This window comes from Hemibagrus wyckioides, linkage group LG22, assembly GCF_019097595.1.
Source record: "Hemibagrus wyckioides isolate EC202008001 linkage group LG22, SWU_Hwy_1.0, whole genome shotgun sequence".
NCBI classification, from domain to species: Eukaryota; Metazoa; Chordata; class Actinopteri; order Siluriformes; family Bagridae; genus Hemibagrus; species Hemibagrus wyckioides.
This window is the reverse complement of record NC_080731.1, coordinates 760572-775740: the sequence shown is the minus strand read 5'-3', so window position 1 is coordinate 775740 and position 15169 is coordinate 760572. Positions and strand designations below refer to the sequence as shown.

At 45.0% G+C, this 15169-nt stretch overlaps 1 protein-coding gene across 7 annotated transcripts in view; it reads left to right on the top strand.

Moving 5' to 3' along the window:
• fbrsl1 (fibrosin-like 1) overlaps nt 1–15169 on the top strand; it is a 287491-nt gene that overhangs the window by 162807 nt on the left and 109515 nt on the right. For all 7 annotated transcript variants that reach the window (XM_058374974.1, XM_058374971.1, XM_058374977.1 and 4 more), the window contains one exon: nt 6106–6135. In XM_058374974.1, coding sequence (XP_058230957.1) covers nt 6106–6135 — 30 coding nt within the window. The remainder of the gene's footprint in view (nt 1–6105; nt 6136–15169) is intronic.

Sequence of the window (15169 nt, the reverse complement as noted above, 5' to 3'; positions counted from 1 at the left end):
TGTCTGTGTTTCTGAGGGTGTGTGTGTGTGTCTGTGTGACTGTATGTGTGTCTGTGTATCTGAGGGTGTGTGTGTGTATGTGTGTGTGTGTGTGTGTGACTGTATGTGTGTCTGTGTTTCTGAGGGTGTGTGTGTGTGTCTGTGTGACTGTATGTGTGTCTGTGTATCTGAGGGTGTGTGTGTGTATGTGTGTGTGTGTGTGACTGTATGTGTGTCTGTGTATCTGAGGGTGTGTGTGTGTGTGTGTATGTGTGTGAGTGTTAAATGGGAGCTGCTGATTGGTTGGATGTGATGTGTGTTGTGACATCATCAATATGAGTTGGAATGAAGTGAGTGAGGTTTCTTCTATGTACGTCAAGGGAAAATTCTATAACTTTTTTTAGGTTCCATTTCATGTAAACAAACAAAACAGTTAATTCATAAATAAATAAACAAACAAATAAATCTAAAGGAAAGAGAAGAACACTGCTCCCTTTGTCTACCTTTCTGTTGGGCTTCAGAGAAGTAAAGTGGAGGATGGGAAATGCTTTTGGTGTGTGTGTGTGAGTGTGTGTGTGTGTGTGTGTGTGAGAGTGTGTGTGTGTGTGTGTGTGAGTGTGTGTGTGTGTGTGTGTGTGTGTGAGTGTGTGTGTGTGTGTGTGTGTGTGTGTGTGTGTTTGCCTTCAAACACTCTCGGTGTTTTCTGTGTTGCTCTTTTCCCTCGACTGATGTAAATTATTCAGCGCCCGAGGATGCTGCTACAAATCTCTCTCTCTGTTTCTGTCTGTCTCTCTCTGTCTGTGTGTGTGTCTGTGTGTGTGTGTGTGTGTGTGTGTGTGTGTGTTCCATCATTCATTCCTCGATTTTCTTTCTTGTGTTTTATAATTAGAGATAACTTCAGTCTCTGATAAAAAAAACACCTTTATCCTATTTGCATCTGATTTGCATATGATTTGAATATGAATATGGGAATATCACCTGTTAAGTGTGTATCGCTGTAGAGCACTGACTTCCTGTCACACCTGAGAGAGAGAGAGAGAGAGGGAGAGGGATAGAGAGAGCGTTGTGAGGTAGATCAAAACAAGAGACAAGAGAAGGAAAAAGATTATTTTATTCTCATCTTGTGTTTTATTTGCAGGTGTTCTTGTGTTTATTAGTGTCGTGTACTGGGTAGAGGAGAGAAATAAAAATATGGATAGAATAAAAGAGGCATAAAGGAATGGAGAACAAGAGAGAGATAGAAATGGGACAGTGGGAAAATAAGAGAAAGAGAGAATAAAGAAAGAAAGGGGAAGAAAGAGAGAGAGAGAGAATATGTGTGTGTGTGTGTGTGTGTGTGTGAGACAGACAGAGAGAGAGTGATGGACTTTGTGCATGTCTCCCACTGGCCTCAGCGTCCAACACACACACACACACTTTCTCTCTGACTCTCTCTCTCTCTTTACACACACACACACACACACACACACACACACACACACACACACACACTGATGTAGTTCAGTGAGGAACAGATTGGGCCTCAGGGCTTTTCAGTTACACACACTGGCTCTAACATACTGTGTGTGTGTGTGTGTGTGTGTTTAAATAGTGAGATATAGTTGTTAGCATGCAGGTTAATGCTGTATGTAAATCAGTGTTGGTTAGCGTTGTGTTCCTGTTGTACTAGTTGATGTTAGCGTTGGCTAATAATGCAGACATTAGTGAGTGTTAGAGTACGCTAAACACCCAGAGCTAATGATTTAATGACATGGAGGAATATTAATAATGATATAAACACACGTGTCCTGTGTTTCTCACTCGTGTGTGATGTGTGTGTGTGTGTGTATGTGTGTGCTCATTTCTTGTGATGTCACAGCTCCCCCGTTGCCACAGCAACAGCAGTGAGAGATATGGTGACGCGTGTCGACATGCAGCGTTGCATATTTTCACACAGCCATCAGTATTTGTGCTGTGTGTGTGTGTGTGTGTCACTCTCACTGTGTGTGTGTGTGTGTGTGTGTGTCACTCTCACTGTGTGTGTGTGTGTGTGTCACTCTCACTGTGTGTGTGTGTGTGTCACTCTCACTGTGTGTGTGTGTGTGTGTCACTCTCACTGTGTGTGTGTGTGTGTGTGTGTCACTCTCACTGTGTGTGTGTGTGTGTGTGTCACTCTCACTGTGTGTGTGTGTGTGTGTCACTCTCACTGTGTGTGTGTGTGTGTGTCACTCTCACTGTGTGTGTGTGTGTGTGTGTGTGTGTGTCACTCTCACTGTGTGTGTGTGTGTGTGTCACTCTCACTGTGTGTGTGTGTGTGTGTGTGTCACTCTCACTGTGTGTGTGTGTGTGTGTGTCACTCTCACTGTGTGTGTGTGTGTGTCACTCTCACTGTGTGTGTGTGTGTGTGTGTGTCACTCTCACTGTGTGTGTGTGTGTGTGTGTCACTCTCACTGTGTGTGTGTGTGTGTGTCACTCTCACTGTGTGTGTGTGTGTGTCACTCTCACTGTGTGTGTGTGTGTGTCACTCTCACTGTGTGTGTGTGTGTGTGTCACTCTCACTGTGTGTGTGTGTGTGTGTGTGTCACTCTCACTGTGTGTGTGTGTGTGTGTCACTCTCACTGTGTGTGTGTGTGTGTGTCACTCTCACTGTGTGTGTGTGTGTGTGTGTGTGTCACTCTCACTGTGTGTGTGTGTGTGTCACTCTCACTGTGTGTGTGTGTGTGTCACTCTCACTGTGTGTGTGTGTGTGTCACTCTCACTGTGTGTGTGTGTGTGTGTGTCACTCTCACTGTGTGTGTGTGTGTGTGTGTCACTCTCACTGTGTGTGTGTGTGTGTGTGTGTGTGTGTCACTCTCACTGTGTGTGTGTGTGTCACTCTCACTGTGTGTGTGTGTGTGTGTGTGTGTGTGTCACTCTCACTGTGTGTGTGTGTGTGTGTGTGTCACTCTCACTGTGTGTGTGTGTGTGTGTGTCACTCTCACTGTGTGTGTGTGTGTGTGTGTGTCACTCTCACTGTGTGTGTGTGTGTGTGTGTGTCACTCTCACTGTGTGTGTGTGTGTCACTCTCACTGTGTGTGTGTGTTTCTGTCACTCTCACTGTGTGTGTGTGTGTGTGTGTCACTCTCACTCTGTGTGTGTGTGTCACTCTCACTGTGTGTGTGTCACTCTCACTGTGTGTGTGTGTGTGTGTCACTCTCACTGTGTGTGTGTGTGTCACTCTCACTGTGTGTGTGTGTGTCACTCTCACTGTGTGTGTGTGTGTGTGTGTGTGTGTCACTCTCACTGTGTGTGTGTGTGTGTGTGTGTGTGTGTGTGTGTGTGTGTCACTCTCACTGTGTGTGTGTGTGTGTGTGTGTGTGTGTGTCACTCTCACTGTGTGTGTGTGTGTGTGTGTGTGTGTGTGTGTCACTCTCACTGTGTGTGTGTGTGTCACTCTCACTCTGTGTGTGTGTGTCACTCTCACTGTGTGTGTGTGTGTCACTCTCACTGTGTGTGTGTGTGTCACTCTCACTGTGTGTGTGTGTGTCACTCTCACTGTGTGTGTGTGTGTCACTCTCACTCTGTGTGTGTGTGTCACTCTCACTCTGTGTGTGTGTGTCACTCTCACTGTGTGTGTGTGTGTCACTCTCACTGTGTGTGTGTGTGTCACTCTCACTGTGTGTGTGTGTGTCACTCTCACTGTGTGTGTGTGTGTCACTCTCACTCTGTGTGTGTGTGTCACTCTCACTCTGTGTGTGTGTGTCACTCTCACTCTGTGTGTGTGTGTCACTCTCACTGTGTGTGTGTGTCACTCTCACTGTGTGTGTGTGTGTGTCACTCTCACTGTGTGTGTGTGTGTCACTCTCACTGTGTGTGTGTGTGTGTGTCACTCTCACTGTGTGTGTGTTTGTCACTCTCACTGTGTGTCACTCTCACTCTGTGTGTGTGTCACTCTCACTGTGGGTGTGTGTGTGTCACTCTCACTGTGTGTGTGTGTGTCACTCTCACTGTGTGTGTGTTTGTCACTCTCACTGTGTGTCACTCTCACTCTGTGTGTGTGTCACTCTCACTGTGTGTGTGTGTCACTCTCACTGTGTGTGTGTGTGTGTGTGTGTCACTCTCACTGTGTGTGTGTGTGTGTCACTCTCACTGTGTGTGTGTGTGTGTCACTCTCACTGTGTGTGTGTGTCACTCTCACTGTGTGTGTGTGTGTGTGTGTGTGTCACTCTCACTGTGTGTGTGTGTGTGTCACTCTCACTGTGTGTGTGTGTTTCTGTCACTCTCACTGTGTGTCACTCTCACTCTGTGTGTGTGTGTCACTCTCACTGTGTGTGTGTGTCACTCTCACTGTGTGTGTGTGTCACTCTCACTGTGTGTGTGTGTCACTCTCACTGTGTGTGTGTGTGTGTGTGTCACTCTCACTGTGTGTGTGTGTGTCACTCTCACTGTGTGTGTGTGTTTCTGTCACTCTCACTGTGTGTGTCACTCTCACTCTGTGTGTGTGTGTGTCACTCTCACTGTGTGTGTGTGTTTCTGTCACTCTCACTGTGTGTGTCACTCTCACTCTGTGTGTGTGTGTGTGTGTGTCACTCTCACTCTGTGTGTATGTGTGTGTGTGTCAGTCTCTCAGTGTGTGTGTCACTCTGTGTGTGTGTGTGTATCACTCTCACTGCATTAATATAAACCTGTGCTTCAGTCAAAGCTGCTGTTAGAAAGAATTAATCAACACCTGATCCACCATTCAGAGTCCAGAACTCAACAGCACTGTGTATGTGTATTTCTGTGTGTGTGTGTGTGTTCTCTCTGAAAGAGAAGTTTGATTGACAGCTGGTTAATCCTCAACCCTCTCATCTGTCATCTGTCTATTCTTGTCTTAATGACCTGACTGAACCCAGAATACTGATTCTGAGCCCACACACACACACACACACACACACACACAGGTGTGTCAAAACACTCCATGCCTTCACACTGACAGACAGGCCGATCTGAGAACATGTTACACTCCAGTGCGTCTCTGTACACTTAAGCAGCTGTGTTTTTAGAAGGTAGGATAACAGGGACGTGTACACACACACACACACACACACACACACACACACACACAGTCGTCTCGAGGCTGCAAGTGAGGCCTTAGAGGCATTTGAATGTAAAATCCCATGGTGAGCAACACACTCGAGCCCTTTGCCAGCTCCTTTAAAGTGCAAATGCCTGCTGAGACTCATTTGCATATTCATAACTGCTCATTTGCATACACATAACTAGAGTCCGTTTATGTGTGGAGAGGCAAAATGGCAAACGTGCAAATGTATGGCTCATTGATGTAAGAGTGGGGAGGAGCTTGTACATGTCAAGATGGCAGGTGGAGGAGCCTGTAGACCTCAGAATGGCAGGGGGTGGAGCTTGTAGATCTCAGGATGGCAGGGGGTGGAGCTTGTAGATCTCATTATGGGCGGGTGGTGGAGCTTGTAGATCTCAGGATGGCAGGGGGTGGAGCTTGTAGATCTCATTATGGGCGGGTGGTGGAGCTTGTAGATCTCAGGATGGCATGGGGAGGAGCTTGTAGATCTCAGGATGACAGGAGGAGCTCCTGATATCAGGATGGCAGGCGGTGGAGCTTATAGATCTCAGGATGACAGGAGGAGGAGCTTGTAGATCTCAGAATGGCAGGGGGAGGAGCCTGTAGATCTCAGGAAGCCAGGGGGTCGGGCTTGTAGATCTCAGGTGCCCATGGGGAGGAGCTTGTAGATCTCAGGGTGGCAGGGGGTGGAGCTTGTAGATATCAGGAGGCCAGGGGAAGGAGCTTATAGATCTCAGGATGGCAGGGGGTGGAGCTTGTAGATCTTGGGATGGCAGGGGGAGGAGCTTGTAGATCTCAGGTGGCCATGGGAAGTAGCATGTAGATCTTAGAATGGCACGGGGTGGAGCTTGTGGATCTCAGGATGCTGTGATGTGTTCCTCTTTTTCAGCAGAATAAGAAACTGAAATTGAGGCAGGGATTATTATATTTTGATGGGTTTTGAATGCTCTCTTCATTCCTTCCATTCAGAGAGACGGAGAACCCTGATATGGAGAACTTCAACATGGAGAGCACCAACCTGCTCTGATAATGAGCTCCACAGCCAGGAGCACATGAATAATTCTCTCTCTTCTTCTCCTCTCTTTTAGTGTGACAGTGAGAGTGACATCGACGACAAGGTACGACTCTGTTTCTTATTCACGTGTGTGTGTGTGTGTGAGAGAGAGAGAGAGAGAGAGAGAGAGAGAGACTGTTTTCCTCTTGCTGCTATTGCTCATTTGCATCGTGTAGAGCGGGTGTTAGACAACGAGAGAGTGAGACAGACAGAGAGACAGACAGAGAGAGAGAAGAAAAGAGAGGGAGAGTGGGAGTGGAGAAATAAAGATAGAAAGAGAGATGAATGAAAGAGAAAGAGAAAAAAGAGGGGTGGAATAGAGAGAAGAAGAGAATGATAGGAATGGATGGAGACAGATAGAGGGGTAGACAGAGGAGTAATAGGAGAAAGTTAGAGAGAGAGAGAGAGAGAGAGAGAGAGAGAGAGAGAGGTGTAGATAGAGACAGTCAGTCAGAGAGAGAAAGAGAGAGGTGTAGAGAGAGAGACAGTCAGTCAGAGAGAGAAAGAGAGAGGTGTAGAGAGAGAGACAGTCAGTCAGAGAGAGAAAGAGAGAGGTGTAGAGAGAGAGACAGTCAGTCAGACAGATTGAGAGAGAGACAGAGATACTGAGTGAGAGAGAGACAGCTAGAGATAGTCTGTCAGTCAGAAAGAGAGACAGAAGCAGAGTGAGGGTGTAGAGAGAGACAGGTAGAGAGAGAGACAGGTAGAGTTTACAGACAGACAGTTGTGGGTTTTTGTGTTATAACATTTTGTGTGTGTTGATGTTTGATGGTCTTCTCTGTGGTATGAACTGGAAGTACACCTGAGCTCCTCCAGCTCCTCCCACCGTCACTCAGGAGCTCTGATCGTTCCGTTTAAATCCGAGACCTTCTCTTCATCCCTCTATAGAACTCATCTGGGGGCGGGGCTTAAGCATGAGCTCAGACTCTGATGTCACAAGACAAACCCCACTGCTTCAATCCAGTCATGTCTGATATGCAAATATAAGGGTGATGATGATCTGCTCTTCAGGAACTTCAGGGATGTTCAGGGTTGCAGGAGGACATGGGGGTGTGTCCTGATTTGCATATTCGTACTTCATACATGGGTAGAATTTATGACTAGTTAGAAGATGCTTTGGCTTTACTGAGTGTATTTCCTCTCACTGTAGTTTGTGTGGCATTAACAATGTGTGTGTGTGTGTGTGTGTGTGTGCGTGATTATCGCTGGAAATGTAAACTAGCCGTTATCGCCATGTTTTCCTCCTGAACTGCATCTCTGTCACGTCTATCTCGCGAGCATTAATTCCCCTTCGTTAAGTAATTACTCACCGCTAAACGAAGCCGATAGCGCCGCTAATCTCCTGTAAGCTTAGCTCCCAGTTTGCTCATCAATTGCATTAGCACTAGCTTGCCTGCTAGCCAGTAGGCTTTTATCTCTCTCCCTGCTAAAGTGTTTCAGGTTGACGAGAGAGAAGTCAAGTTCCTTTATTTCCTCCTTCTGTTTCTGCAGGAATAAAAGCGAATAATAATAACATTTTCAGGATTTTGTTAGCTTCTCAGTAGAGCTGTGATGAGGAGGCATGTCCCAAATCACTTTTAAAGCTAGTTCACTGTTTAAGGCTCTGTCCCAAACCATCTGTTAGAATCAATCCCCTAGTTAGTGTTCCTAGTGGAATGTTGACCAATTTACGGCTCTGTCCTAGATGTAAGAGTTCATCACTAACTAGTGTTCTGGTTAGAACTGCGATCGTTATAAAGGTTTCATCTCAAACAGACAGAATTTATTTTTAAAAATTGAAAGCTAACATAGAGTGCCAGCCATCTTAAGGCTGTGTCCCATTAGTTAGAGTTCTTGTTAGAATGCTAAGGTTCCGTCCCAAACCAGACACCACGGTTTAAGTCTGATTCGTGTTCTTATTGAAGTGGTGGCCATCTTAGACATCTTTCATCCCAAACCAAGTGCTCTTACTCAAGTGGAAGCATCTTAAGGCTTAGCACCAAATCTTAGCTTTCATCATTAGCTAGAGTTATCTTTTAAGGCTGTGTCACAAACAGAATTCTAGAATTTAGCACCAGCAAGTGCTCCTTCTCAAACACTAATGTTACGGTTCCGTCCCATTCACTTGCCTGTATGTCTGCTTGGTGTTTTACTTAAAGCTACGTGTTGGCTAATTAGCCAAATTTTTGTTAATGTTTTTTTTTGCTAAGTTTGTGGTTTTCCACATCATTTCCTAACACCACAATCATATGTTAGCTCAGTTAGCATCTTAGCCTTTACAGTGTCCACACAAAGTCCAGGTGAAGGAGCTGTTGCTATGGAAACAATTAGGAGCTGCTGTTAGAGAGAATTCCACCAATCAGAGTGCAGGATTCCTGTATCATGTCTCCTCATATAGCAGAGCAAGCAGGTGTGTCAGAAGAACAATGTCCGCTTATCCGTCAGCGTTAAACACACTTGAACACGTGAACACACACACGTTCCACTCGCCATCGCTGCACCTGCACACCTTCAGCTCCTTTACATAAAACTGCTTCAGCAACAACGCGAGAAAAACAGCAGCAGGAAAAAAACACAAACTACACATCCATCACTATACCACAGAGAGGGGCGTGTCCCAAATCACCTCACTGACTCCTCCTTAACACTCACAATAACACTAACAGGATTGTGTTACTTAAATGCTAGTAGAGTGTTTAGTATAGTGCAGTTTTACCATTAGCACGTTTACTGTAAAGCTATGTTGTGATTAGTCTGTGTGCTATAACGCTAAGGTGTGTAGTGTTTACTACAATGCTAGTTCAGCATTAGCTAGTTTACTGAACACTCATTCATGATTAGCCTTCAACTCTAATGCTAGTTCAGCATTAGCGTGCTTAATCTAATGCTAATTTGTGTAGTGTTTACTGTAAAGCTAGTTTTCTTTCTTTCTGTTTTACCCATCACTCTCTCTGTCTCTGTTTCTCTCTCTCTCTCTCTCTCCGATTCTGTGGGAGTTAATGATGTGTAATCCCCCCCTCACCCCCCAGAGCGTGAGTAATAAACACCCCTCCCCTCCCCCCGTGTGGGCGGAGCTGACAGGGCTGTAATAGTTTCTTTATGGAGGTGAAGATGAAGCGGTGTGATGTTTCCACACGGCCATCATCCGTCCTCATCTCTTTAATCAAATTAGATTAAGCGCACCTGGGGAAGAGCGCTCCGCCGTGCCGCCTTTCATTCCCAACCAATTTATCCGCAATATCCCGCCATCGGCCCGGGATTCGGCTCCGGGAATGCCGTGAAATTAGAAGTGACACACGCGACGTGAGCCTCAACACGGACACGCCGCTCGCACCTTAATGCTCACACGCCACTCCCACATGGCTGTGTTCCAAATCACACTATGAGCCCAAGACTTCCCCTCCTTTCATCCCTCCCTCCGTCTCTCCATCACTGCTCTACTCCTCCAGCTAGTCCTTTATCCCTTACTTTATCTCGCTATCCATCCCATCTTTTTGTTTTAGTCTCTTTACTATAATGCTACATAGACTGCTATAAAGCACTATAATGCTAGTTGACTGTAACGCTAGTCTGTGTTTAGAATCTTTACCGTAACGCTAGTCAGTTTTTAGAGTGTTTCCTGTAATGCTAGTCAGTGTTTAGAGCGTTTACTGTAACGCTAGTCAGTGTTAGAATGCTAGTCTGTGTTTTAGTTTGTTTACTTGTTTGTTTACTTGTTTAATGCTAATTTCTTTTTCATGTCCTCTCTGTTTTCTTGTGGCTCAGCTTTTTTACACGAGGCTAATTTTGCTGATGTTTTGCTAGCATTCTGTGTCCTCCACTCTGTCGTGAGGGAAGCTAGCGCACATTTCTGAACTTTATAAAGTGTATCTGCGAGACATTTGCTGTTTTTTTGTCTGTTTGTTTACAGAAATCATGTTTTGTCAGTTTTCCAGGTCCAGGTCGTGACTTTAGTGTGTGCGTCGTGTTTGTGTTGTGTTGTTGTGTTTGTGTTGTTGTGTTTGTGTTGTTGTGTTTGTGTTGTGTTGTGTTTGGAGGACGTGTCCAGAAGGTCTCCGTCTCCACGGCGGTTAACGCGAGACATTTTGTCAGCGTCTGCACATGAAGTGTGTTTATTCTTATTGTTTGTATCCATAATTTATTAGCACTAGTTCCTGAAAGCAGCCGTGTTTTCCCTACAGAGTGTAAATCAGAAGGCGTGTCTTTAGGGAAACTCATTTTGAAGTGTTCCGTTTAACCGTGACACGATAAAATATTAGTTTTGGTTCGGCTCGCTGATGTTTCGTCTGAATAACGTCTAGAATTTCTGTTTGTTTTAGTCTGAGAATAAACGAGTGTGAAACATTCAACATGTTCTGGAGAGTAACGTTAGCAGCTCACTTCCTTCTAGTGCACTACCAGGACTTTGAGAAGGAGGGGCTGTTTAAGGGGCATGGTCATTAGAGGGGTGGGTCCAGCACAACAGGGGGGACATGAGAGGAGACTGACCAGGTGCTTCAGATGGGCAGGAGTGTTAGAGGGGTGGGGAATATTAATATAAGGGGTGGAGCCAAACCAGGGTGGGGCCATTAAAACATACCATGGATTAAAATAACTAAGTGTTAGCTTTTAGCTTTCCCTCATGTTTCTGTATATTTTTAGTCATGAATCAATAGCTAGCCTGTTATTTATAGCACTAACTTGCAGTTAGCCTGTTATCTATAACGCTAACTTGAGTAACTGATATACACTACTCACAAAAAATTAAGGATATTGGGCTTTCAGGTGAAATTTCAGGATGCACCTAAAATGCACTATAACCTTTCCAGGGGAACTTAATTTGACCTTCTCTACACTTCTGAATGCACATGTCCAACTGTTCAGTGTTTCAGTACTTTCTGCAGAACTTGCTGTTCTCTAACAAGGTGCTTAACGGCAAAATTCACAACTGGTGTTTGATCCATGAATCCACCAATAAATTTTCTGGTTCCATTAGAATTGGTATTTAAACAGTCCTCTTCATCATGCTGTTCACATTTTGACATCATGAGACCAAGACCACACCTAACAACTGATCAACAGAACCTCACCATTGTGAGGCTTCAAACAGGATGTTCTCAGAGGGAAGTGGCCACTGAGCTTAGAGTGTCACAGAGTGTCATCAGCAGGTTGGGACAGAGATACAGAGAGACTGGAAGAGTCACAGAAAGGCATAGAAGTGGACGTCCTTTGGCCACATCCCACATTGATGACCGCTTCATTGTGAACAGTGCCCTGCGGAACCGGATAATGAATGTCACTCAACTCCAGGCACATTTAAGGGAGGTGAGAGGAACCCAAGTGTCACGTCAGACCATTCGAAACCGTTTACATCAGTGTGGTCTGCGTGCTAGACGACCTGCAAGGGTACCTGACCACACCCCCAGGCACAGGCATCGGGCCAGGGAGCATTTACACTGGACGAGGGACCGGTGGGCCTCAGGGCTGTTCTCTGATGAAAGTCGATTCACGTTGAGCAGAAATGATGGACCCAACGATGTTGGAGACGTCAAGGAGAGCGCTATGCATCAGCCACTGTTGTGGTGGTGGTGGTTACAGTCTGGGCAGGTGTGTCCACTCAATACAGAACTGACCTACATCTTGTGAATGGTACAGTGACAAGCCAATACTACCTGAATAACATCATTCATCCAGTCATTGTGCCCCTGTATGAACAACACAGGCCTAATTTCATCTTCATGGACGACAATGCTCCAGCTCATCGAGGAGCATCATTAGGGAACGGCTGCTGGAGGCTGGGGTACCTCAAATGGAGTGACCTGCACTTTCTCCAGACCCGAATCCCATAGAAAACCTCTGGGATCAGCCGAGTCGCCGTGTAGAGGCTCGTAACCCTGCACCCCAGAACCTCAATGACCTGAGGGCCGCCCTTCAAGAAGAGTGGAATGCCATGCCTCAGCAGACAATAAGTCGACTCGTGAACAGCATGAGACGTCGTGGTCAAGCTGTAATTGATGGTCAAGGGCACATGACAGATTATTGAGACATTGAGATTTTTTGTTGTGGTATACCCACCACTGTTGTTGGATTTTGTTTCAATAAATTGTTTGAGATGAAGAAATCACCATTGCAGCTTCTACTTAAATGTCCTACTTTCATGATATAATATCACTGTAGTGTGAACTTACATTTTCCATAAATTTCACCCAAAAGCCAAATATCCTTAACTTTTTGTGAGTAGTGTATGTTGCTAATCAGGATTGTTTAGAGCAGTAGAGAAAAGTTTCATATGCAAGCAGTCCTCACAAACATCCAACTAAAAAGCTCCATATTAGCTCAAGCTCTGAAATATTGTTAGCATGTTAGCATGCTCAGCGTTGGTTCTAAGCATCCAAAGAGGAAAATCCTCACAGGCTGAGTTTAATCCTACAGATGGAACTGTTTACATTTCTGATTCTGCCTACTGAATGAGGATTCATAAAAAGGCAGCCGTTAGCATGACCTCATGTTTATAATCATCTCCTCACCGTATGCTAAACACGGAATGCGGTTGCTGGACACCTACATGAGACTGGGGACCATACATATCTCTTACGCCTGGAAACGTAGCCGATAGATGCTAACCGTTCATTCAGACTGAGAAAGGGCAAACAAGCTAACTGCAAATTAGCTATATAGATAACAGGCTAACTGCAAATTAGCATTATAGATAACAGGCTAACAGCTAATTAGCATTATAGATAACAGGCTAACTGCAAATTAGCACTATAGATGACAGGCTAACAGCAAATTTGTGTTATAGATAATAGGCTAGCGGCAAATTAGCAGTATAGTACGCAGGCTTAGTGTGTGTTATAGTCAGTAATGCTAAAGTGCACTGTTCACCTGATTAGCATTACATGTTTAACTAGCATACTAAATCTCTGCTATTCATGCTAGAACTGTCTCTTCCGTTAGTGTGCTGCTCCCGGAAGTGACCTCATGTTTAATGAGTAATTTGATAAAGGTTGACGCTAATAGCCTGACGCTAACGTGTAACGTGTGTTTTGGATTTAAAGTCACAGCGCTGGTTTGTGTTTGTTTTTTTTTCTCTTGGCTTTTGTTAGAAACACGGAACACTGTTTTGGATCGTTTGCCAAACGCTATAAACATTTTTTTCCACATCAGCTAGCTATAAAAGTGCACATTGGATGCAGATGTTGTCGGCTAAAGAAAACATTCGTCTGTGTGTGTGTGTGTGTGTGTGTGTGTGTGTGTAGTGCTCGGTCCCATCTGCGTGTCATACTCGAGTATTGCGAAAATGTAAACGCTTAAAACGTCTTTTATTCAACAGACACGGGTCAGCGCTAACTGCTAGCCAGCATTCCGCTTGATGTTTTCCAGAGCGCGATCCAGGAGCTCGACACGGCGTTCCAACAAAATGCCACAGACAATCAGGAACAGTTATAAAGCGCCGTATGGTTGCTATTAAGTTAACCCGAGCCGTTTGCGGTAATGTTCCCCTGGAGAGCGCGGCGCTTTTCGTGAAGAGTCCTGAAGAACGTGTAGATGATTGGAAGTACACGGCGGCCATGTTGGATTTAATGGCTCTGAGGTAATGTGGAAGTGCTTTTATCCCTAATTTATTAGCGCTCTTTACTCCAGCCAGACGTTTTACCCTCCTTTCTTTTTTTTCTTTTTTTTTCTTTGAGTCTCTTTTGAAGTTAACTGCAGCACTATGAAATCAAATCCAGATTAGCTTTCCGTTTGGTCTGGTTAGCATCCAAAATAGTCAAAGCCTTCAATGAGCCGTCATCATGCTTGTAAGATTTTCAGGCTAACGCTCGAACTAGCGCTGTAGTAAACATTCTAACCGCAAACTAGCATCAGAGTAAACACTCTAAATGCAAATTAGCATTATATTAAACACTAATAACAAATTAGAATTATAGCAAACACTCTAACTGCAAAGTAGCAATAAACACTTTAAATGCAGATTAGCAGTATAGGAAACAGGCTAATGCTCAAATAATCATTACAGTAAAAAGTCTAACACTTAAACTAACATTATAGTAAACAGTCTAAGACCTAAACTAGCATTACAGGCAAACACTTGAACTAGCATTATAGTAAACAGGGTAACACTCAAACTAGAATTAGAGTAAACAGGCTAACGCTCAAATTAGCATTACAGTAAATAGGCTAATGTTCAAATTCGCATTGATGAAGTGCTGAAACACACACACACAGTTCACTGTAATGTGTACACTGTAGTTTGTTGCTATCAGTTAGCACTGAGGTTGGCGTTACAGCTATCACGCAAATTAGCATTGACTGTTACAGGCTGCTCCTCTTTATGTCAATTTTTCCGGAACTCTCTTACACACGATGAGGTAAACTGAGCCCATCGGTGCTAGCTCTAGCTCTGTGTTACTAGCGCGAGTCGCGAAGTCGCCCGGAGATAAAACCGTGGCGCTCTAGGAGGCTCGGCGCCTCGGCTCGTGCCGTTTTGTTTCTGTGGGGGTGATGAATTGAAAAGAAAAAAGAAAAGAAAAGAGAAAAAAGCGAGAGACCCCGGAGGACAAACGCAGGAAAAGCGAGCGCCAAAACACACGTCTGCTTCCAATTATCCGGAGATGGAGTTAAAAAAGCACCGGCTTTGATCCGTTCCAGCGAGGGGAAAGGTGCGGGGCTCGGCGGATTAGCGGGGGAAAAAATAATCATAATACTCCTATCAAAGAGGCGCACATAAAAGTTTGGAGCGGGTCTGGAGTCACGCGGGGAGACGGGAAGCCGCTCGTAACCGTGCTAGCTAGCCACCAGCGCTCATTTAGCGCTCCCATTCTCTCTTTTTAGCAGTTTTTAATGACTTGGGAAGTCTGTTCGCTTCTCAGGAAAATGGGGTCTCTGGGGATTTTTTACAGCCCTTCTGAGGAACCTTAACACACCACAGCTCCTTTAAGTGTAATTTAGCCGCTAGTCGTCTGCTAGCGTCTCGCTAGTTCTCGAGCCAGCGTGTGCACTTTATGAGTTCTGACAGAAATTTTTTTTTCCATTTCTTTTTTTGGAGCGCTGGCATAAAAATTCCCCTCCCTGCTGGCAGAGCGGGTAGGTTAGACGGGGCCTCGATTAAATTAATTTGACTTCATTAGCGCAATCCC